Genomic DNA, 23938 nt, shown 5'->3' with positions numbered 1-23938 from the left:
ATAAAGTGACTATTGCAGATACTCCTATTTGACCTGCTGATGAAATGTATGTATTAAAAGATTTTCTAACATCAACTAATCATGACATTCCTTCACTATATAGTGTATTAAAGAAAATTTCCTTAAATATTTTTATTTTAATCTCAGAAAACTCCAGAAACAACCAATACTCATTGGCATACATTAACGGTCTCCAGTCAGCTCTCTTAGTCTCTGTGATGGCTATTGCAAACTTCTGTTGGATTCCTTTAGCCTTGAGTACATATTATTTATGTAATACAGTAAAATAGTATACATCTTAAGTACTGTCTGTATGGTCCACAATGCCTTCAAGGCACAATCATGTTTGGTTTATGTTTGTATCCTCCCATGATCACTAATTCCACAAGTATTTGATAAATCAATGACTAGCAAATAACTAATAAATATTTTCTGAGAAGTAAACATCTACTTGGTACCCAAAAGCTTTCAGAAGCAGAAAAACACATGTCAAAACAAAACAAAACAAATCCTATACCAATACCTTTACTTTCTTAGTTTACTACAAATGAAGACCAATATTAATATCCCATGAAAGTATTTTAGAAATGAGTAAGTTTCTATTGCCAAATTAACTCAACATGGCTAAAACAAAGCCCCAACATTTGAATTATCACATTTTCTTCCCAAAACTGTATGAATCACTATTATGACAATTAGTTCATTTGCTTTCCCATTTTAATTGAGTTCTTTCAATGAGAGACTACACATTAGCTCTCCCTCTATCATTATGAGCAAGAAGAAAAAGAAATCATGATTTTAATGTAGTATTTACTGAATGTACAGATTTTAGAACCTACAGAAAAGGGAAATGAGGAAAATGAGGTCTCTGGCTCTGTTTAAAGTATCTATTTTGAAACCTTCTCTAGGTATTTTAAAAATTAAACAACTTTTATTTACAGAAAGATTAGTACACTAAAAAAAAAAAAAATACTTTGATTACGACCCCAGATTGACTCCTTCCTGGCCATGAGGCCTGAGTAACTAAATCTCTGTATCTCTCAGCTCTCTCATCTACAAATGTTAACATCCTTTACTCTGGCCATCTTAAATAGCAGGTTGTTAGGAGAATTAAGCAACAGAGTACATGTAAAAGCATCTGTAACTGTAAAAGTACTACAGAAAACATTATAGAAACATGCAATAGAATTAGAACGAAGAAATGAAACTGAGAGACCCAATGACATCATGCCAGTAATAGAGGCAGGAGGACAGACGATGACTGGCAAATCCAGAATATCATAACTGAAGAAATAACCAAGAGCAAATGGGTAGAGGAAGTTAAATACATATACACACATGTCAGCACCTTGTTTATACAGGAAAGTAAAGAAATTAGGACCAAAATGAATTGTGTAAAAAAGAGAATTAGCAAGTGAGCTAAAAGCAAAACTACCTAAATTAAGCACAAAGAAAAGCCAAGGAAGTTTTGAAAAGGTGCCATAAACTAAAGCTATGATTGTATTGAACCATGAAAAAAGTTACTGGTAACTGGATGGTCAAAAGTAAACGCTGACCACAACTGTAAAATCTATCGGTATTTTATGAGAGGCTAATAGTACTTTTTTGAGACTAATAAAATAATACACTAGAGTTCCCTTTTCCAGTACATGGGAAATGAATAAAAGTAATAAGTTATGCAACACTGAAAGGCGATACTCCTCTAAAAGAAAGAGGGAAGGTGGAAAAGGGTGTGGAAAAGACAAGAAAAAGAAAAGAAGGAAAGAATCATGTATCTAGTTTAAAACATGAGCTGCTCTGGGGGGATTTCTAGAAGAATTATCAAAGGTCTGATCCTATAGGACTGGTATGGCTGACAACAAAAAGGACTCCTCAGGGAAAACCTAGCTCTATCCACTCACATACTGCAAGTGCCTTATTGTGGGGTCAGGGTAAAGAATGTTTTTGGATCTTATGCCCAGGATCTACTCACATTACTGCTTAATTCTCAAGTCCAATCAATCAGGGAGGGAGTCTTTGGGGAAGTTCTTCTCCATAATCATGATGAAACTTCATATTCATATTCAGTATTTTATAACACATTTTATAATTCTGAATAAGTATATAAAAATCTAAGTGTTTCTATCTGTTCCATCCTATTTATATTCTCTAGCCAATGGAACCTCTGACTGTTTTGAAAACAACAATACTAATAACCTTCTCAGTGTTCTCTACCCCTACTGTATTTGGTTTATGCTTCAAGTGCCTTTTTGTCCCACGGAAGTGTCACATGGGTCAAGTACAAAAGAAAGAGATGATTTTGGTACCCTGCCAGCATACCCACATTGGGGCAGGAGAAGAGATACAAGATCTGCCCTTCATATAGACATAGTTGTAGTCTTCTGAAGGATATACTGCCACAAGAACTTTCCCCAGGTGTTGAGACATCTATTTATCCCTAATTCTGTGCTCACAGAAGTTAGAGACAAGCCTGTGCAACTTACTCTACCAAAAAAAAAAAAATATTATTATTTTTATTGTTTTTTTTTTTGAGATGGAGTCTCACTCTGTCATCCAGGCTGGAGGGCAGTGGTGCAATCTCGACTCGTTGCAACCTCCACCTCCTGGGTTCAAGTGATTCTCCTCCCTCGGCCTCCGAAGTAGCTGGAATTACAGGCACCCGCCACCATGCCTGGCTAATTTTCTGTATTTCTAATAGAGATGGGATTTCACCAGGTTGGTCAGGGTGGTCTGGAACTCCTGACCTCAAGTGATTTGCTGGCTTCAGCCTGCAAAGTGCTGGGATGACAGGCATGAGCCACCACTTCGGGCCCCTCTACCAAATTTTTTTTTAATTCGCCAGTGTGGTGGTACACGCCTGTGGTCCCAGCTACTTGAGAGGCTGAGCTGGGAAGTTCACTCCAGCCTGGGAGGTTGAGGCTGCAGTGAGCAGTGATTGCACCACTGCATTCCAGCCTGGGCAACAGAGCAAGACCTTGTCTCAAAAAAAAAAAAAAAAAGAAAAGAAAAGAAAAAAAAAAACAAAAAGAAAGAAAGAAAAGAAGAAGAAAGCACTTTCACAGAAGTCTGACAGTCTCAAACCCTCTAATACAAACAGAAAGATAGGAAAATATAAGCTTCCCCCAGATTAAATGTCATTTCAGAAAAACAGCCAATTCATACCGTCTGTACAAAACACAGATACCCTCAAATAATTGCTGCTATTGCAAACTCGTCCCTTGGACCCCTTCTTGCACTTCAAAATGATTGCAGCATCTGATATAACTTTTTCCTTCTATTCCAACAATAGCAACATCATTAACTGCATGGATAGCTTAGCTGACTTCAGGACCTCACAGTCACAAGATCTCTATGATTTTATCTCCAGAGCAACCTTGAAATAGCAGAGTTCTACCTTCACTCTTATTACTCACAGATCTCAAACTTGGAATCACGTATCATTCATCAAAGCCTCCTTTACCTTCTATCCACTAATCCAATGAACTGGTTCTTCAATCAATTAACCCTTCCAAAGATGATCTGTCCATTAACCCCTCCTGAAAAATATTTAAATCCATATATAGCCTGTACTTCATTAGCATTAACTGCAAAAGGCTTACTATCCTACATAAACTTGATTGCACCACAAACCCATAAACTACCATAAACCTTCAACCATATCTGCTGTATACTTCTCAAATCCTTGCGCTAAAATGCATTGCAAAAATCACAGTGGTGTTAAGAAACACAGATGATTAAAAGCCTTAATTACTACTCAGGAAAAGTTTCATACAGCTCATTAATGCCTTATATGGTAATTCAAATAGCCTCAACCTTCTTTAAGAGTTTCCTTTCACCCTGTCAACAAACTATTTCACTTCTTAAGCACTTCCTCTCTCAAATGAATAATTCAATGTGTGGAACAAAAAGAAGGGGGGGAAAAAAGGTGAAATGTTTACTTGAGCATTGTCAGGTTCATCTTTAATTTTGTCTAGTAGTCCCTGCCGTGGTGCCATTGCTTTGTCATACTCATCATCCAAAGGTTCTTCTTTAATTCTAATATTTGATGCAAAGGAATTCCCCAGTTCCGAACCAATGGATTCTTTATTGGCAAATGGGTAGCTGGAATCCTAAAACACAATATAAAGGATTAATAAATATTCAGATTTAAAAATGATTCCTCTTCAGGTTTAACACCCAAAGAAAAGCTCATTGGAAATGAAGAACTCTATGGACATTCATTAGCGTCCCTATGCCTAAAAGTAAATGTGTTATATGTCTAAATACCAAATACAAACAAAGACCCTAAGAGTTGAGGCTTTTTAGAATGTCTCCAATGATGACCTTACACAAATATTAAGCAAATTAAAAAAAAAAAAATCAGTGCTCTACCTAATACATTGTTAGAATTTAGAAAGTGACATAAAGAAAACTTTGACACTTGTCACAGTTACAGCAATCTACATACACACTGAAAACTTACCCTAAAGTTTGTTTCTGGGGTTTGTGGTAAATGGGTATGTAATGTTTCTTCAACTTGATTAGCTATTGAAAGGAAAAAAAAACAAACAAACACATGTATATGAATAACAAATCTTATAAAGAGTGACCTAAAAAGCTATCATTTGATAACCACCTCTCTTTTCCAACAAAGATGCTCGTTAGAGTGAATTGGGTCCCAAAAACACCCAAAAGGTATTTTCACTCGAAGTTCTGCACAATCTGGCCCCACCTAACTTTTAGCCTTACCCTACATTTTTTCCTTGCTCAAACCTAAAAAAAAACAATTATTTTTGCTCTGAAAATTACTTGTGTTTGTTCTCCCCCATTTCTACTTATTCTGTTCCAAGTCCCCTCTGTCTATCCTAATCTTTATAGTTTTCCAGACTCAGCTCAGTCAAAAATTCACCTCTCCTCTATAAAACCCTCCCTGTTCAATAAGTTAAAAATCATCTCTCTTCTAAGAATCCCTAAAACACACTGTTTCAGTTATTTGAAAGATATCTTCTTGAACTGCCTTATGACAAGCTCTTCTACCATTGTCTTTAACTGTAAATTAAATCTTATGCTATTCCACTGGACATTGGCACTTCTACTGCCAGACCTGTCTTGTCCCCATTCTACTACTAGACATTATGTTCCTTGAGAAACATGACTCTCATACCCCAAGAAGGGATACTGGAAATATATACTGAATTATAGAGAAAAACATAGTATATCCTCGCACAGCCTTGTACATACTCAAAAGCTGTCTCTTTAACGATACTGGTTTGTTCTTTCTACCATACATTTCCTAGCATTGTTAGAAGAAATACAAGGACTGGTATAGAATACTCGCTTTCCTTCACAGCTAGTGAACGTTTATTGAATAATTACTATTTTACTATACTAGGTTAGGCCCCAAGAATACAAAGATGAGTAAGATAAAATCTGGCCCTCAACTCCTACACTAGTAGGTAAGGTAAAACAAATACAGAACTATAATACTGTGTGATAAGTACTATAAATAAATAATGAGGCATGAAAACGCTGTGGAAATATAGATAAGGAAACAATTCATTCTTGATGTAGAGCAGTTAGAATGATGACAGAGTAGAAGAGGTTTATGAGTTAGGCATTGCTGGATAAGAAGTACTTTCACAAGCAAATATACAGAGAGAAAATGACATGCAGGCAAATGGAATAGCAGGAGGAAAGGAAGGCACAGAAGGAAATACATGATATATTCAAGAATGTTAACTACAGCTAAAGTATAGGGTACACCGGGCAAAGAGGCTCAGGAGAAACCTCAAGAAACTTCTAAAACATAAATTAGAATTTTTTTTTTTAAAAAACCTCCCTTTCAGATAGAGGTGAGAGTTTATAAACAAAAAATTAAATTAAATTTAAAAAATAAAATAAAAACTCCCTAATTTGGACTAAGTGGTGAGACAGCAGTTTGAATTAGTGCTTACAGCACAAAGAAGTTAAATCCAACTTCAGGTTCCAATGTTCAACCAAAGAAAATGAACAGGTGATTCAAGTATCTTGCCTTTCTCATCAAAACATTGCAACCAGGGGAGGGAGAAATGAGGTTTAGAGCTATTTTCAACCATTTATACCATTACCAAAAGTTACTGGGAGAAATTCAGTCACTCTGCAAAGAACAAGGACAAAAGAAAAATGACAAGCTTACAATGAATTTAACCGTTCATACTTCACTTAACATCAAAAGTAGTAAAAGTTATATATTATGATCAGTAATTTTAAATTGTGTTTTATGGTTCTAATTCCAACAATTATTACCTGCTTTATCAAAAAAACTGCTTTTCAACCTTGAATCCAAATCTTTATGGGGTTTATCCAACCGTTTTTCACGTTCATAAGTTAGGTCTCTATTTTTCTCCTTTCCAGAAAATGTCTCTTTGCTGTTTTCTCTTACTAGACTAAAATCTTTCCGTATTGATTTAAAGACAGAAACCTGATCAAACTGTTTAGGAAAGTCTTTTTTTAACTTATTTTGAATTTGTATTTCATTTTCATTGTCTGATTCATGCTGTGTGACTCTTCTCTCTACTTCCAAGCTATCATCAGTATGAATTGAAGACACAAGATTGTCCTTTGAACTAAAATCCTGTTCATCCTCATTGTCACTACCAACGACTGGAATTCCTGCAAGATCCCCAGAGTTCAAAAAATAATCATCTTCATCCAGCAATGAATTTTCAGATCCTGTTTGATTCGGCATTCCATAAGACATGCTGTCAAGGGTAGGAGTTAAGTTGTGGTCTATATCTTCAGACATTTCTGTATCCATGATACCACCACCTTAAAAAGTAAAATACTGTTTAGACAAACGATAGTGCTAAAGACCACAATGATAAGGTCAGTTTGGTATTTAACCAAATAAATATTTTTTCAAACATAATACAGATATTACCATAGTATTCATTTAACACTTTGATATGGGTGTGACAGATATGACTATTCTTATCTGACAGTTAAGGAAACGAGGAGCCAAAACTTGAGAAACTACTTCAGGTTAGAAAAGAAAGCTGTGAGATATAGAGAAAAGAGCACCAACTTCAGAATCAGACATATCTGTGTTGAAATCAAAGCATGATCCTGAAAATCGATGTAATCCTGAAAAGTAAACTCTCAGAGTCTATCTATACAACAGCATAATACTCACCTTGGAGATTAATTTGTGGTGAGGATTAGTGATAGTATGTATAAAAGACCTACTAACACAATGACTGACAAATAGAAGGGAATATAAAATGGTATTTATAATTATTATGGCGATTATTCAGGTAAAACTGAGATCAGCACTCAGGTCCTTTGGTCTGAGTCCCATTTTCTCTGCACTAACATTAACAAACACTTATGGCAGTTAATATTTAAACATAAAAATAAATTTTCTCCAACCTAGAATAAAAAATTATTTACTGTTCAAAACTACTAATATATACTAATCTCTCCCATTCCAAAACAAAACAAAGCAACCCCCTAGCCCTACAATGCCCTCATTCATCTTCCCTTCACAAACTTGTAGGAAAAAAATTCTACATAGTTTGCTTCTACTTCACCTCTATCCATTAACCCTTTGAGCTTAATACAATCAGCTCCCAACTTTCCACTGGAACTTTTCTCATTAACATCATCAATGATCTCCCAATGCTCAAAGCGAATTGACTTTTTTCAATCCCTAAGTGGCATATCCCTCATGGATAAAATTCCTTTGGATTCTTTGGTACTCTTATTTCTTCTTACTTTCCTTAATTGCCTTATTAATTTATTTTACACTCCTCTTCTTCTGTTCACATGGCTTCAATATTAGTTTCTCTGCAAGATTCCCATTCTCTTTACTTTCACACTCAGACTGAGCTATTTTGTTCACCTCCATAACACTTACCTTTGCTACTGACTTCCTAAGCACTTAAGCTTAGACCTTTCTTCCAGGATTTCGGAAGTCTACATTCAACTAGCTCCTACACGTTCTCCAACTTAGCATCTCTAAAATCAAAACTCATCATGTTCCCTCCCATTCCAAGCACATGCTTCTTATAATTCCCTCAGATGGTTAACAGATTCACCAAACCAGCAGGTGCTCAAGATTCCCCCCTGGACAAATTCTGTCAACTTTACTTCTTATCTCCCTCAAATCCATCTTTTCCACTTAGCACCTAGATCTAATACTCCACATCTCCTGCTGGATTCTACAACACCTTCAAAGGTATACTAATTCAATCCACATGTATACTCAGGAAGCAACCATACCCTTATAAACTCTATGCCCAGACCACATTTAATTGGTCCATCAGCAAACAAACTGGAACTGATAAAAACAGAGTGAGGCGAAGACTAAAAATATTAGTGGCATTAGCATCCTTGCTCTGATTTGTTCCTGAAGCCCGGTTACATCCTTCATGTGGCTGGTTCTTCAACCCTTCTCTGGATGCCATAAATCCCATAAATTCCTCTTAAGTTGATTTAAGTTGGATTATCTGTAATCAGGTCCCAACTGATACAGAATCCAAAGGAAAGCTTTCCTGGGCCAGGCACAGTGGCTCACACCTATAATCTTAGCACTTTGGGAGGCCGAGGCCAGAGGACTGTTCGAGGCCAGGAGTTCAAGACCAGCCTGGGCAACATAGCAAAAGCCCATCTCTACAAAAAAAAATTTTTTTTTTTTTAATCAGCCAGGTGTAATGGTACACACATGCAGTCCTAGCTACTCAGGAGGCTGACGAAGGAGGATCATTTGAACCCAAGAATTTGAGGCTACAGCAAGCTATAATTGTGCCACTGCACTCCAGCCAGGGTGATGTGACAGGGCAATCCTCTGTTTCTTTTTTTTTTTTTTTTTCTGAGCTTTGCTCAGGTTGCTCTCTTCCTTAATGACACCAGAATTACCTTTCCAAAATATAAGTCATTTCACATTACACCCTCCCTTGAGATTCTTCAATAGCTCCCCACTGCCTGAAGTATTCATTCATTCAGTACATATTTATTAGGAAACCACCCTGTGGTAGATATTGTGCTAGGTTCTAGGGATAAAATGATGAAAGAGATAGGTATGACTCTTCCTCCTCACAGAGCTAGAAAAAATAAACAGAAAATTAGAAACAGTATGAGGGTAAATAATTTGAGTCCATGTCAAAGGGAAGGAGAGAAAAGTTTGTTTATATCATAAGAACGTTTGCTAATAAACATAGAGGCAATAAGATTTGGAAAAATTGTTTATACTTTCTAAAATAATCAAATGAGACAACAGATAGTAAAACAGATGCTAAAATTTTATGAGATGTATGCTGAAGAACTTACAGGTGAGTCATCTCAACATTTCATCATAAGTAACTGACCACATAGCACGTGCTCTGTAATTTTTCATGAATGAAAAATTAGGCATTTTATGTAGTCAGAACATTGAGTTCTACAGTACATGAGAAGTCAATACTAAGAAGTAATATTGTAAGCAACTTTCCATATCACTACATTTACTTAGTTAGTTAGTTGGTTCATTTTTTGGGACAGGATCTGGCTCTGTCAACCAGGCTGTCGTGCAGTGGCATGATCTCAGCTTATTACAACCTCCGCCCTGGGACTCAAGCAATCCTCCCACCTCAGCCTCGAGTAGCTGGGATTACAGGCGCACGCCACCACATCCAGCTAATCTTTGTATTTTTTGTAGAGACCCAGTTTGGTCTTGAACTCCTGAGCTCAAGCAATCTGCCCACCTTAGTCTGCCAAACTGCTGGGATTACAGGCATGAGCCACTGCACCCAGCCCCTTATCACTACATTTAAATTCAGGATATAGTATTTGAAGAAAAGGGTAGTCATATCGAAAAATGAGATCCCTAACTCACATCAAAAAAATTTTACACATGTATCTAAGTTTAGGCATAAAGAAATAAAACTGTAATATTAAATATAAACTATGGAAGAATTATTTTAATAATATTAAAGAAACAATGGAAGAATTATTTTTGAGTCACAGAGACAAGCCTTTCTAATAATGACCAAAAATAATCCAGAATAAAAGATCAAGTTATAAATAAAAATATAAAGGATCAAATGTGACTTTAAAACTGGCTAGAGATGAGAAAACACAAACCAAATCAAAAAGATAAAAAAATAAACTGATTTAAAAGGTTTTATTTCCCCGGGCATGGTGGCTCACGCCTGTCATCCCAGCACTTTGGGAGGCTGAGGCAGGCAGATCACAAGGTCAGGACTTAGAGGTCAGCCTGACCAACATGATGAAACCCCGTCTCTACTAAACATACAAAAATTAGCTGGGCATGGTGACGCGCGCCTGTAATCCCAGCTACTCAGGAGGCTGAGGCAGAAGAATTGCTTGAACCAGGGAGGCAGAGGTTACAGTGAGCCAAGATCGCACTACTGCACTCCAGCCTGGGCGACAGAATGAGACTCCGTCTCAAAAAAAAAAAAAAAATTTTTATTTCATTTTATATCACAAAGGGTAATTTCCTTAAAAGATAAAGATAGGACCTATAGTTCAGTAAAGATATAGACAAACAACCAAATACATATATAAAAGCAAAGGGCTCAAACAAACTTTTCAGGGACAGTAAAATACTAAGGTTCAACAAGAGAAATGCAAACTAATAAAACAATGAGATATCATGTTCACACAGTAAGTTGGTAATAACAAAAAGTTTGATAAGTCTTGCAGCTGGCCGGGCGCGGTGGCTCATGCCTGTAATCCCAGCACTTTGGGAGGCCAAGGCAGGCGGATCATGAGGTCAGGAGATCGAGACCATCTTGGCTAACATGATGAAACCCCGTCTCTACTAAAAATACAAAAAAAATTAGTTGGGCGCGGTGGTGGGCACCTGTAGTCCCAGCTACTCAGGAGGCTGAGCCAGAAGAATGGCGTGAACCCGAGACACGGAGATTGCAGTGAGCCGAGATCGCACCACTGCACTCCAGTCTGGGCGACAGAGCTAGACTCTGTCTCCAAAAAAAAAAAAAAAGAAAAAGAAAAGTCTCGCAGCTATGCTATAGGCCAAAATTGGGAAACTATGGCCCAAGACTAAAATACATACAAAGAAAGTTCAAAATATTTACCATCTGGCCCTTAACAGAAAAACATTTGCCTACTCCTGCAGTCAAATGCTACTGGTAGGAATGCAAACTGGTACAAAACTAATAAACGGCAATTAAGTAATATTTTTGATACTTTGAATACACAGAACTCTTGACCCAACCATTCAATTTTTTTTTTTTTTTTTTTTTTTTTGAGACAAAGTTTCACTCTGTCACTCAGGCTGGAATGCAGTGGTGCCATCTTGGCTTACCGCAACCTCTGCCTCCCGGGTTCAAGTGATTCTCCTGTCTCAGCCTCCTGAGTAGCTGGTATTACAGGCACCTGCCACCATGCCCGGCTAATTTTTTTTATTTTTAGTAGAGACAAGGTTTCGCCATGTTGGCCAGGCTGGTCTCAAACTCCTGACCTCAGGTGATCCACCCGCCTTGGCCTCCCAAAGTGCTGGGATTATAGGCGTTAGACACCATGCTCAGCCCAACAATTCAACTTTTACAAATTCATCCTGCAAATATAATCTCACAAGACAGTGATGAAAAAGAGCATTTATAGCAGAAAAAGACTGAAAATAGCATATGTGTTCATCAGTGAGGCTAACTTAATTATAGCACACACCTCTAATGGAATATTATATAGCTGTTAAACAGAATGAGGTAGCTTTATGAATTCCCAAGATATGTTAAGTGAAAAAATTTTTTTAAATCTTTGAAATGCACTGGAGATTTACAGCTTTCTCAGAGATGTCAATTTCTTTTCTTTTTTTTTTTTTTCTATCTTTCTTTTCTTGAGACAGAATCTTGCTGTCACCCAGGCTGGAGTGCAGTGGCATGATCACGGCTCACTGCAGTCTCAACCTCCTGGGCTCAGGTGATCCTCCCATCTCAGCCTCCCAAAAAGCTGAGACCACAGATGTACGTCACCACATTCAGCTAATTCTTTTTTTATTTTTTGTGGAGACGGGAGTTTCGCTACATTGCCCAGGCTGGTCTCAAACTCATGGGCTCAAGCACTCTTCCTGTCTTGACCTCCCAAGGTTCTGGGATTACATGAGCCACAGAACCTGGCCTCAGAGATGTCAATTTCTAACAAAGCAACTGATTTGAATGAGAAATTTTGGTACTTACACAATAAATCTGTAGACTGCATAAAATCTTATGCAATTAAAATATAAGTACTAGTTACATTACTTAACTGAATCAGAATTCTTCTCATCCTTGTGATCCCTATAACCAAATAAAAGAAACAGTTTCTGTTTCTCAGAGCTTATATCAAGAGAACAAAACAGAACACTATGATCACAGTAGCTGAAACACCTGAAAGCACAAATTTCTCATGGAAGATTTCTGGCTTTTAGACACTGTGACTATGCTTGGCGTATATGAGGAAAAGCAAGGATGGTATGGCTGGAATTGCATATATGATAGGAAGAGTGATAAAAAAATGAGAAAACAGAAACAGAGGATAGGTCTATTAGGAAACTGCAAGCAATACGAAAAAATTGCAATGTATGTAAGTGTAAAAGGAAGTTGTTAGAAGACTCTACAGACAAATTAACATAATTTATGTTTTACAAGGATCATACATTTTACACATAGCTTCTGTGTACTATGAAGTGTTCAATGTTATAGGGAGCAGAAGAATGGAAGCAGGAAGACCACTTAGGACCACTTAGGAAGCTACAATAACCCAAGGAAAAACTGGTAGCGAAACCCAAGGTAAAAATAATGGTGGATGTGAAGAATAGTAGTCAGATGTGGATATATTTTCAAGGTGGAGGCACTGCCTGATATGTATATGAGATGCTGGGTATGAAAGGAGTCAAGGACAACACAACAGGGTGTCATTTCTTGAGACAGAAACACTAAGGGAGGACCACACTGAAAGAGGGAGAATGAATAATTTGGTTTTGGGATGGCAGATTTTGATATCCTTCTTAAATCTTCAAATGGAGATATCAAGAAGGCAGCTGGATATATTAGCCTGTAGTTAAGAGAAGACTGGCCAAGTAATGAGACATAAATTTGGGACTCATCAATGAAGAGATGGTACTTAAAATTCATGAGACTAGATAAGATCACCTAGTGAGTTTATTTACTATAGATGGAAGACAGCTGAGAGTCCAGACATACTTCAGTACTGCAAAATCTGGTCGAAATGAAGGGGTCAGAAAAAGACACTAAGAAGAAACAGCTAATAGAGTAGGAGAAAAATGAGGAGGCTGGTGTCATAGAAACTAATGGAGAAAACAGGAGGGAGTGACTTAACCATAATGAATGCTGCTGAGATGACTGATAAAATGAAGACTGAGAACTTAACTTCTAACTTGACAACAGCTACATCAGTGGGAAAATGAGTATGCAAGTCAGAGTGGAGTGATCCCAATACAGATGGAGAGGAAATAACTTGAGAATCCTAGCATAAAATAATTCTTCAGAGGAACCGAAGGAACAGAGATAACTATTCAGAGGCCCTTAATAGAGGTTTTTTTTTACTTTGGCCGTGTGTGTGTGTGTGTGTGTGTGTGCATGCACGTGTGCGCACTGATTTTTAAATTATTCGTAGAGATAAGGTCTTGCTCTGTTGCTCAGTCTGGTCTTGAACTCCTGGGCTCAAGTGATCCTCCCACCTCAGCCTCCCAAAATGCTGGAATTATAGGTGCAAGTCACTGTGCCCGGCCTATTTGTTTTTTTTTTAATAGATTTTTTTTAAGATTGAGAATATTACAGCTTTGTAGTATGCTCACAAGAAAGCTCTAATAAAGAGCAATGAGTTCAGGAGGAAAATCTGTGTGTAATAGAGACTGTGATCAGTAAAATGCAAATAGACTTAGATTTTGCAAAAAGAGAATAAAGTTATTTTAAGTAATTTAAGAACAATATTTGTTTGATAATGAAAGTAAATTTCATACTTCGAGGTAAAGTCAACCGTCATTCTTTGTCCCTCTTATGCTTAGTCATTGTTTTAGCAGTATACTGATACTTCTAAGCTATATCCAACAACCATTTCAAGGTATAACCACCAACTAAGGAATTCAACTATCATAAATAAATATTGTGAAATATTCCAATATATTAATTCCTCCTGCACATTTTTGTTTTCCTTTTTATTTTTTGGGGTTTTGTTTTTTGTTGTTGTTGTTGCTGTCCAAAAAGTTTATTGTCTTTATCTGAAAAATCCTCATAGAAAATTGTTTGGTGTAGCTCTCAGCAGCCCGCTCCTGAGCTCTGAGGAAGTTTGCCTTCTTTTGAATTACCCAATCTTTCTTCTGAGCAAGGGATATTTTGGCATGGTTCCACCTCTTCTTTTTAACTTCTTTCTTGGGCTTCTTTTCATAGACTGGATTCTCTCGTATAGGAGCATGAGCTTTCTTATACATCTCCTCCATCATGTCTGAAGTTATGCTGTTCTTTACGTATTGAGAGAACTGTTTCTTGTAAGCATCTTCCCATTCTTTCATTAAGTAGTTCATGTAATCTGCAACATCCTGGCCCATGATGTGCTTCTGGTGTACTTCTGCATTAAATTACTTGCTTTCAGAATCATAACCAGGGAGTCATTTGGTACTGTGAGGGATAGACAAGCCTCCATCCACAGCACTCTTCAGGGCACCCAAAACTTTATTGCCAGTGTTAGTTCTGGCAAGGCCTGCATCCAAATAGCAAGTAACGGCACCTGGCTGACCATGACTGTTTTCCACATTGTATTCATCACCAGTCACCTCCACTTGGCATTCACAGATCTTGTCCATGCCAAACCTATTCAAAAGTCTGCGGGCCAGCAGCAGGCCAATACAATATGCTGCAGCATAATTTGTCAGGTCAACCTTCACACCGTATTTTGGCAGTTCATTTGCATATGCTGCGCAGACTATCATATCCCCCTCTATACGGGCATAAGCAATCTGACAAATGATACCTCTGTTTGTTACACGAATTATCATCCTGTATTTATGGGTTTTGTATTTATTTTTATTCTGCATCACCAAGCGTTTCCAAGCATAGTAATCAGTTTTACCCTCTCGTCATCTTCTAAATTTCACTTGGTATCTCTTAAAGTAGGCCTTATTCTTAATAACTTTAACAAACCCCATCCTGCAGAAGAGAGACCTGAGTCCGCGGCTCAACAGAGACCTGCGGGCCCAGCAGCGCTGGGAGGGGGAAGGGCACATTTCTGTTTTTAATCAAAGCATAATTTTCAGAAATAAACTAGTATTAATAGTAATTTTGGCCGGGCGTGGTGGCTCACGCCTGTAATCCCAGCACCTTGGGAGGGTGGAGTGGGCGGATCACCTGAGGTCAGGAGTTCGAGACCAGCCTAGCCAACATGGCAAAACCCCATCTCTACTAAAAATACAAAAATCAGCTGGGCGTGGTGGCACATGCCTGTAATCCCAGTTACTAGTGAGGCTGAGGTGGGAGAATCACTTGAACCTGGGAGGCAAAGGTTGCAGTGAGCCAAGATCGTTCCATTGCACTCCAGCCTGGGCAACAGAGCAAGACTCCGTTTCAAAAAAAAAACAAAAAACAAAAAACAGTAATTTCAACTTTAGAAATCATGGTTCTCTAACAATTCCTTGCGATTACTACCTTTTTTCTTTTTTTAGATGGAGTCAGGAAGATCACTTGAGCCCAGGAGTTTCAGATCAGCTTGGGCAACATAGCATGAGACCTCGTCTCTACAAATAAAATTTAAAAACAAGCCAGGCATGGTGGCACGCACCTGTAGTACCAGCTACTCAAGAAGCTGAGGCAGGAGGATCACTTGAGCCTAGAGTTCAAGGCTGCAGTGAGTTATGATTACGCCACTGAACTCCAGCCTGGGTGACATAGACTCTGTCTTTAAAATAAATATATATATTAAAAAATGAAAAACAAACAAAAATTATATAAATTAAAAAATGAAAAACAAAAACAAGGTAATTGCAGTTTGTTTTAAATAAAAGCACTTTGCTTTGCCACAGAAATTTTTTTTTTTTTTTTTTTTTTTAAAGACAGAGTCTTGCTCTGTCTCCCAGGCTGGAGTGCAGTGGTATGATCTCAGCTCACTGCAACCTCTGCCTCCCAGGTTCAAGCAATTCTCCTGCCTCAGCCTCCCAAGCAGCTGGGATTACAGGTGCCCACCACCATGCCTGGATGATTTTTTTGTATTTTTAGTAGAGACAGGGTTTCACCATGTTGGCCAGGCTAGTTTCGAACCCCTGACCTCAAGTGACCTGCCCATCTCAGCCTCCCAAAGTGCTAGGATTACAGGCATGAGCCACCGTGCTTGGCCACTGTCACAGAAACATTTTTAAGAGATGATCTGACTATTACTGCTACTCAAAAAAATATAATTTCCTAAATAATAAAAACCCCTTTATAAGAACACAATGTAATTCAACAGTCAAAGCCAAGAATCATTAAAAATGAAATATAAATGCCTTAAACGCTTATTTTTACTTGGACATACAAAAGCACATTTACCAATCATTTAATATCAGTTAACATTTTCATAATGGCTATGCTAATATGTCTTTCTTAGCTAAACCACAGGCAGGACACCATAGCTCACACCTGTAATCCCAGCACTTAGGGAGGCTGAGGCAGGCAGATCACTTGAGGTCAGGAGTTCGAGATAAGCCTGGCCAACAGGGCAAAACTCCGTCTCTACTAAAAATACAAAAATTAGCCAGGTGCATGCCTGTAATCCCAGCCACTCAGGAAGCTGAGGCACGAGAATTGCTTGAACCCAGGAGATGGAGGTTGCAGTGAGCCAAGATCACACCACTGCACTTCAGACTGGGCAACAGAGGGAGACTCCATCTCAAAAAAAATGAAATAAAAATAAATAAATCACAACCATATAGGCCATCTTCATGACTGCAATCTGAGTTTCTTTAAAATGGAGGGAGAAAGTAAAGACACTTGCACATCCATGTTTTTACTGATTTGCTTAGTTTTTCTAAAGCATTCACATTTTCACAGAAGCAACAGTTTACTTTTCAAAGTAACATTTCACTAGTGTAAAAAAATGTACAAGTAAACTCATATAACTACAATGCCGAGTACTAATAAAGTTTGGGAACAAACACAATAAATCCTGGTAAGTATGCTGAATTGTGTGGCTGTGTCTAAAACTACTAGATGCTCCTCAACAGCCACTCCTGTTTTCTCCTTTAGTGACAGACCCTGATTCTTATCAGAGCACATTTACAATAATAGAAAAATGGTTAAGTCTTATGTATTCCTAAACTGAAAAAGAATCATAGTTATTAATACAGCAATAACCAAACGAAAACTCTACCTGAGAATGGGATAATAACTACAATGTAGTAACTCAGTCTTCTTTCAAGTTGCAGGGATGGACACATTAAGGAACCAGTATTTTTTTAATGGGTTAGAACAGAAAGCGAAGTGTATCATATAGAATGACAATAAGCAATGCTACAAGAAATGTTTGTGTACACACAGAGATACACATCTACATGTCTCAATGTAAAATATATTTCTAACAGTGTTTCAAATATTTTTTAAAGTTTGAAACCAGTGAATATTTAGATCAATCTGATTTTATAGCTTACCAAAAGGTGATAAATACTGAAACTTGATACATTGCTGATAGAAATGAATTTTATTTTTACCAACTTTAATAGTCAACTTATGCACTAAGGCTTTAAAAATTATGAATTTGAAGTACAGTATAAACCATTTTATAAAACAAATAATTGTTTTTCAATATGAGAACTACTACAACAGACTTTACTTTTTAGAATGATCCCTGTTATTTCTAGTGTTCTGGCAGCAATGATCAAGAAGATTAGAGATATCTATAAACTGATGAAACATTCAGCAATTACCTAAAAACTGTCAAAAGTCTATTAAAACTGAAGCACATCACTGTAATAAACTATCATCTTACTGAGTAAAATTTTCGTATCTTATTACATGTCAGTATTTCAAAGAGCATATTACTTTTGTAAGCAGAATAACATAATATTTAAATAAAATAATAAATACAAAAGTCATTTTTGCCAATAATTGCAGAAGCACAATACGACAGAGATATGGGGAGACAGTACCAACTACCCAACTGTACCCCAATCTTTAGCCCCATAAGCATTCCTACGATTCTTCCTTCTAATTCCAAACTTTCTGTAACATAGTTCTGTTACTTAGAAAACAAAAATCTGTATTTTCACCTTCTCTCTTGTCACAGCAGATTTAGCTGATACCCCTTTCTATTCAGATAAACAAGAATCTGTACAAGCCCTAAACCTAATTTTTAACCCCACCACTCATAATCCAGGAAAAAAAGAAAGAAAGCAATGTTAAAATATTCCTTTATTAAGGGCTTTACAACTGTAGAGACAGGGTAACTTGTACTTTTTTTCCCTCAATGGCATCAGTAAGTTTAAAACAACCTCATTTTTTTACTCTGATAAGTTCATTAACAGAATCTTCTGCTAGAGTTCATACTATCTGCAAAAATGGTCAATAGAGATTTTTTTGAAAATAAAAATAGAAGGCTGGGTGCAGTGGCTCACGCCTCTAATCGCAGCACTTTGGAAGGCTGAGGCCGGTGGATTACCTGAGGTCAGGAGTTCGAGACCAACCTGGCCAACATGGTGAAACCCTGTCTCTACTACAAATACAAATAATAGCCAGGTGTGGTGGTGTGCGCCTGTAATACCAGCTACTCGGGAGGCTGAGGCAGGAGAACTGCCTGAACCCAGGAGGTGGAGGTTGCAGTGAGTCGCGATAGCACCATTGCACTCCAGCCTAGGTGACAAGAGCAAAACTACATCTCAAAATAAATACATATATATAGAGGAAGTCCTACTTAAACAATTTTATCCAGGGCCTATTTCTGGATGGCTCTAAGCTAAGAATGATTTTACATTTTTAAAAGGTCGTAAAAAGAAGGATAAGGAGAATGCAAAAAAGTCGTATTTGTTGGTCACAGCCAAGAAAGCTTAAATATTTACTATTTGGCCCTTTAGGAAAAAGGTTTGCTAACACTCCATCTATAGAAATGTTGCTATGTGTGGTTCACACAGTACAACTGGCGTTATGGTAGAGAAATAATATTGAGTTACATAGGCTTAGAAAGTTACTTAGGGAAATTATCTATAGAACTATTTCTTTCTTCCCTTTTTTTTTTTTTTTTTTTGAGATGGAGTCTCACTTTGTGACCCAGGCTGGAGTACAGTGGCATGATCTTGGCTCACTGCAACCTCCGCCTCCTAGGTTCAAGTGATTCTCCTGCCTCAGCTCCCTCAGTTGCTGGGATTACAGGCATATGCCATCACGCCCAGCTAATTTTTGTGTTTTTAGTAGAGGCAGGGTTTCACCATATTGGCCAGGCTGGTCTCGAACTTCTGATCTCAGGTGATCTGCCCACCTCAGCCTCCCAAAGGGCTGGGATGATAGGTGTGAGTCACAAAGTCTGGCCTCTATAGAACTATTTCTGAGTTAAATTCAAAATCATACAGAAATTGTAAGTTAGGCACTAGTTACAATATTGAAGACTGATCATAAAACATTCCACTTCCAGCCACCATGGTGCAGTACTGGTTCCAAAATAACCCTCCTGCTGCTAATAACTAAAAAAATCAAACAAAATATGAAATACCTCTTTTCAGTCTATGGATGAGAAGTAACACAAGATTGTGATCATGGAGAAAAAGGAAACAAATGAAGTCAGCCCTAGGTTCACCAAAGCCTGGGAACATGTAGCAAACACCAGTAAAGAAAGAGAAAATTCAAAACAAAGCACAGCAGTCTCACTAAGCCAAGGAGACTAGAGGCAGAAGCTGGAGAAAGCTGCAGCAGCTGGTATCTGCAAGACATATTACCAGAGAAAAGACAAATGCACAGAGAAAGAGCACTAAAAATTATTTGGCTGAATAGTAATCTACACATGCACTGAGTGAAATCCTCACTAGGAACAGAACAACTATCAGGGAACTACAAGCAGAAAATTACCAGTGTTGATACAAAGATGAGGAGATTTTTGAAATCTGATTAACCTGAATGATGAGACCTTGTCACTAAGTGAACTGGCACAATCACACAATGAAATATTATTCGGGGCTTAAAAGAAAAGAAAGCTACCAACCCATGAAAGAAACTTAAATACACATTACTAAGTCAAAGAAGCCAATTTCAAAGGACTACATACTGTATGATTTCAACAAGACATTCTGGAAGAGGCAAACTGATGGAGACAGTAAACAGGCCAGTGATTGACAGGGGTTAGGGGAAATGAGGGATGAAAAAGTGAAGCACAGAGGATTTCTAGGGCAGTGAAACTATTCTCTATGACACATACTATAATGGTGGATACAGGTCATTATACATTTGTCAAAACCCATGGAATGACCAATACCAAGAATAACCCTAATGTACACTATGGTAATTGAGTGATGACAATATATCTCAATGTAGGTTCTTCAATTATAACAAACAAACTACTACAATTCAGGATGTCCATAGTGAGGGAGGCTGGGTAGTAAGGAGGGGAGACAGGAAAACTTTCTGTACTTCCCACTTAATTTTGTTATGAACCTAAAATTGCTCTAAAAAGTAAAGTCTACTTAAAAAGAAGAAAAAGAGACCTTGTCAAACACCTGGGACAATCAGTAAAGCCCTCTGAAATGTCACACATTAAGAATAGGGCTAGCTGGATGCTGTGGCTCACACCTGTAATCCTAGTAATTTGGGAGGCTGAAGTGGGCAGATCGCTGGAGCCCAGAAGTTCAAGACCAACCCGAGCAACATAGAGCGATATTTCATCTCTAGTAAAAATTTAAAGATAGTTGGGCATGGCAGTCCGTGCCTGTAATCTCAGCTACTCAGAAGACTGAGGAAGGAGAACTGCTTGAGCTCAAGAGGTCTCGGCTGCAGTCAGCTATGATTATGTCACTGCACTTCAGCCTGGACAACAGAGTGAGACCCTATCATTTTTATTTTTTTTTTCTGAGATAGAGTCTTGCTCTGTTGCCCAGACTGGAGTGCAGTGGCACAATCTCGGCTCACTGCAACCTCCGCCTCCTGGATTCAAGCGATTCTCCTGTCACAGCCTCCCGAGTAGCTGGGACTACAGACGGCCGCCAACACGCATGGACAATTTTTGTATTTTTAGTAGAGATGGGGTTTCGCCATGTTAGCCAGGCTGGTCTCGAACTCCTGCCTTCAGGTGATCCACCTACCTTGGTCTCCCAAAGTGCTGAGATTACAGGCGTGAGCCACCATGCCTGGCCGAGACCCTATCTTTTAAAGGGAGAAAAAAAAAATAGGGCTAAACTACAGTAAAGACAACCCTAGAGCTGCCCTCACAAGGTTAAAAAACAAGTCTCAAAAAGATCAAGCTAATCTAAACTAACTGCATGTCAGAACAAAGTTCAACACTCCTTAAAGAAAAAACAACCAAGGAAAACATGAAATGGATAAAGAGAAAAGCAGAAAATATATATACTTAATATATATAATATAAATATATATTTACATATGTGTAATATACATACAAAATTTATATATGTAATTTACATATATGTATGTAATATATATATTTATTATACATATGTGTGTGTGTGTATATATATGTGTTTTAGTTTTTTTTTTTTGAGACACCTCTCGCTCTGTCGCCCAGGCTGGAGTGCAGTGGCATGATCTTGGCCCAGTGCAATCTCTGCTTCCCAGGTTCAAGGGGTTCTCATGCCTCATCCTCCTGAGTAGCTGGGATTACAGGCGCCTGCCACCACACCTGTCTAATTTTTTGTATTTTTAGTAGAGACGGGGTTTCATCATGTTGGCCAGGCTGCTCTCGAACTCCTGACCTCAAGTGACCCACCTGCCTTGGCCTCCCAAAGTGCTGGGATCAGGCATGAGCCACTGCCCCTGGCCTGAAAATATATTTTTTAAAAAAGGAACTTCCAGAACTAACAAATACAGTATCTAAAATGAAAATTTACTAGATGGGTTAATAGTAGATTTGACAATACAAAAAAAAAATAATAGCAAAAGAGGAACACAGGGTAATAAAAACTATACAGACAGAAGCACAGAGAGAGAAAAAGAAAAGGCTGAAAACAAAGAGAACATCAGACCTAAAATAAGAATTTACTCAATCAAATTAAACCCAAAGTAGAAGGTACAATAAAGAACACAATCTATGTAATAAAAGATGGATCATTAACAGAGAAAAATTAATAAAACCAAAAGAAAGATTTTTGGAAAAAAATTGATAAACATCTAGATAAAGACTATTAAAAAAAGAGAAAAATATAAACAACCAATAAGCACATGAAAAGATGCTCAACATCACAAATCCTTAGAGAAAAGTGTATCGAAACCACAATGACATACCACCTTGGACCCAGTAAAATGGCTATTAATCAAGAAAGAAAAGAAGAGGAAAAGGGACAGAGGGACGGAGGGACAGAAGGACGGAAGGAAGAAAGGAAAGAAGTTAGGAAGGGAAAGGAAAGGGAAGGGAAGACAACAGAGGGGAAAGGAAAGGAAGGAAGGGAAAGGAGGGAAGGGAAGGAGGGAGAGAGGGAACAAGTGTTGGCAAAGATGTAGAGAAATGTAAAACCTTGTGCACTATAAATGCAAATGATTTAACATGGTGCAGTTGCTATGGAAAACAGTGGCAGTTCCACAAAAAAATTTAAAAATAGAATTATCATATGACCCTCAAAAGAACTGAAAGCAGGATCTCAAAGAGATTATCTGTGCTCCCATGTCCATAGCAGCCTTATCCACAATAGCTAAAAGGTGGAAGAAACCCAAGTGTCCAACTACAGATAAACAGATAAAATGTGGCATATACACACAATGGAATATTATTCAGCCTTAAAAAGGAAAGGAATTCTGACGCATATTACAAAATGGATGAACTTTGCAGACATTATGCTAAGTAAAATCAGCCCAAATAAAGATAAATACTGTATGATTCCACTTACATAAGATTCAGAGTAACTGAATTCATAAAGACAAAGTAGAAGAGTGATTGCCACAGGCTGAAAGAAGAGAGAAATTTCGAGTTGGGAAATTGGGTGTACAGTTTCAGTTTTGCAAGATGAAAAGCATTCTAGAGACTGATTGTACAACAATGTAAACAGTTAATGCTACTGAACTGTACACTTAAAAATGGTGAAGATGGTAAATTTCATTTTATGTATATTTTACTACAATTAAAGGTTTTAAACATATTTTTAAGAAGTAATATACGAGGCTGGGTACAGTGGCTCACGGTTGTAATCCCAGCACGTTGGGAGGCCGAGGCACGCGGATTGATTGAGCCCAGGAATTCAAGGCCAGCCTGGGCAGCATGGTGAAACCTCATCTCTACAAAACATACAAAAATTAGCCGGTGAAGTCGCATGCACCTGTAATCCCAGCTACTCAGGAAGCTGAGGCTGGAGAATCGCTTGAGCCTGAGAGACAGAGATGGCAGTGAGTCAAGATCGCACCATTGTGCTCTAGAGCCTGGGTAAAACCCTGTCTTTAAATAATAATAATAATACTACAGGGACTGGGGGAGGATACACATTACCAATACCAGGAACGAAATAAGGACTACAGATTTTATAGAAATTAAAAATAAACTAAGAAAATATTATAAACAACTGGAGGGCCATACAGTTTAAAATATTAACTTGATGGTAATACATAAGAATGATTAACAACTTTACAAAAATAAATGACAGTTTAGCTTTGTGATATGCAACACAGTAGCCACATGACACTTGTGACTATTTAAACTTAATTCTAATTAAATTACACTTGATCTTAGCCAAGAGGCAGAGAAGCAATAAATGTAGTTAAACTAAAACTTCAGTTCTGCACTCATCACATTTCAAGTGCTCAACAGTCACAGTACCAGTGGCTACCATACTTTCACTGTGTACAGACAGAACACTTCC

At 37.8% G+C, this 23938-nt stretch overlaps 1 protein-coding gene, 1 long non-coding RNA gene and 1 pseudogene across 7 annotated transcripts in view; 1 reads left to right on the top strand and 2 right to left on the bottom strand.

The window, feature by feature from the left end:
- The window catches only part of ZMYM4 (zinc finger MYM-type containing 4), a 158711-nt gene that overhangs the window by 54485 nt on the left and 80288 nt on the right, over positions 1-23938 (bottom strand). For 2 of the 6 annotated variants that reach the window (XM_025383824.1, XM_025383834.1), the window contains 3 exons: positions 6265-6786; positions 4463-4524; positions 3939-4109 (listed from right to left, as the gene is read on the bottom strand). The exons of 2 other annotated variants lie outside the window; for them this stretch is intronic. In XM_025383824.1, the coding sequence (XP_025239609.1) occupies positions 3939-4109; positions 4463-4524; positions 6265-6786 (755 nt within the window). Of the gene's footprint in view, positions 1-3460; positions 3537-3938; positions 4110-4462; positions 4525-5933; positions 6116-6264; positions 6787-23938 lie in introns of those variants that run through there. 2 more of the 6 variants (XM_025383849.1, XM_025383842.1) reach the window with 2 other exon arrangements.
- On the top strand, positions 147-6883 carry LOC112623495. The gene is made up of 2 exons (XR_003119150.1): positions 147-258; positions 6543-6883. It is a non-coding gene; the product is annotated as an uncharacterized LOC112623495 (long non-coding RNA).
- Positions 13663-15133, bottom strand: LOC112623493 (annotated as a pseudogene).

Source organism: Theropithecus gelada, chromosome 1 (genome assembly GCF_003255815.1).
Source record: "Theropithecus gelada isolate Dixy chromosome 1, Tgel_1.0, whole genome shotgun sequence".
NCBI classification, from domain to species: Eukaryota; Metazoa; Chordata; class Mammalia; order Primates; family Cercopithecidae; genus Theropithecus; species Theropithecus gelada.
Note: the sequence above shows the minus strand (reverse complement) of the source record. Positions and strands in the feature narration are given on the sequence as shown.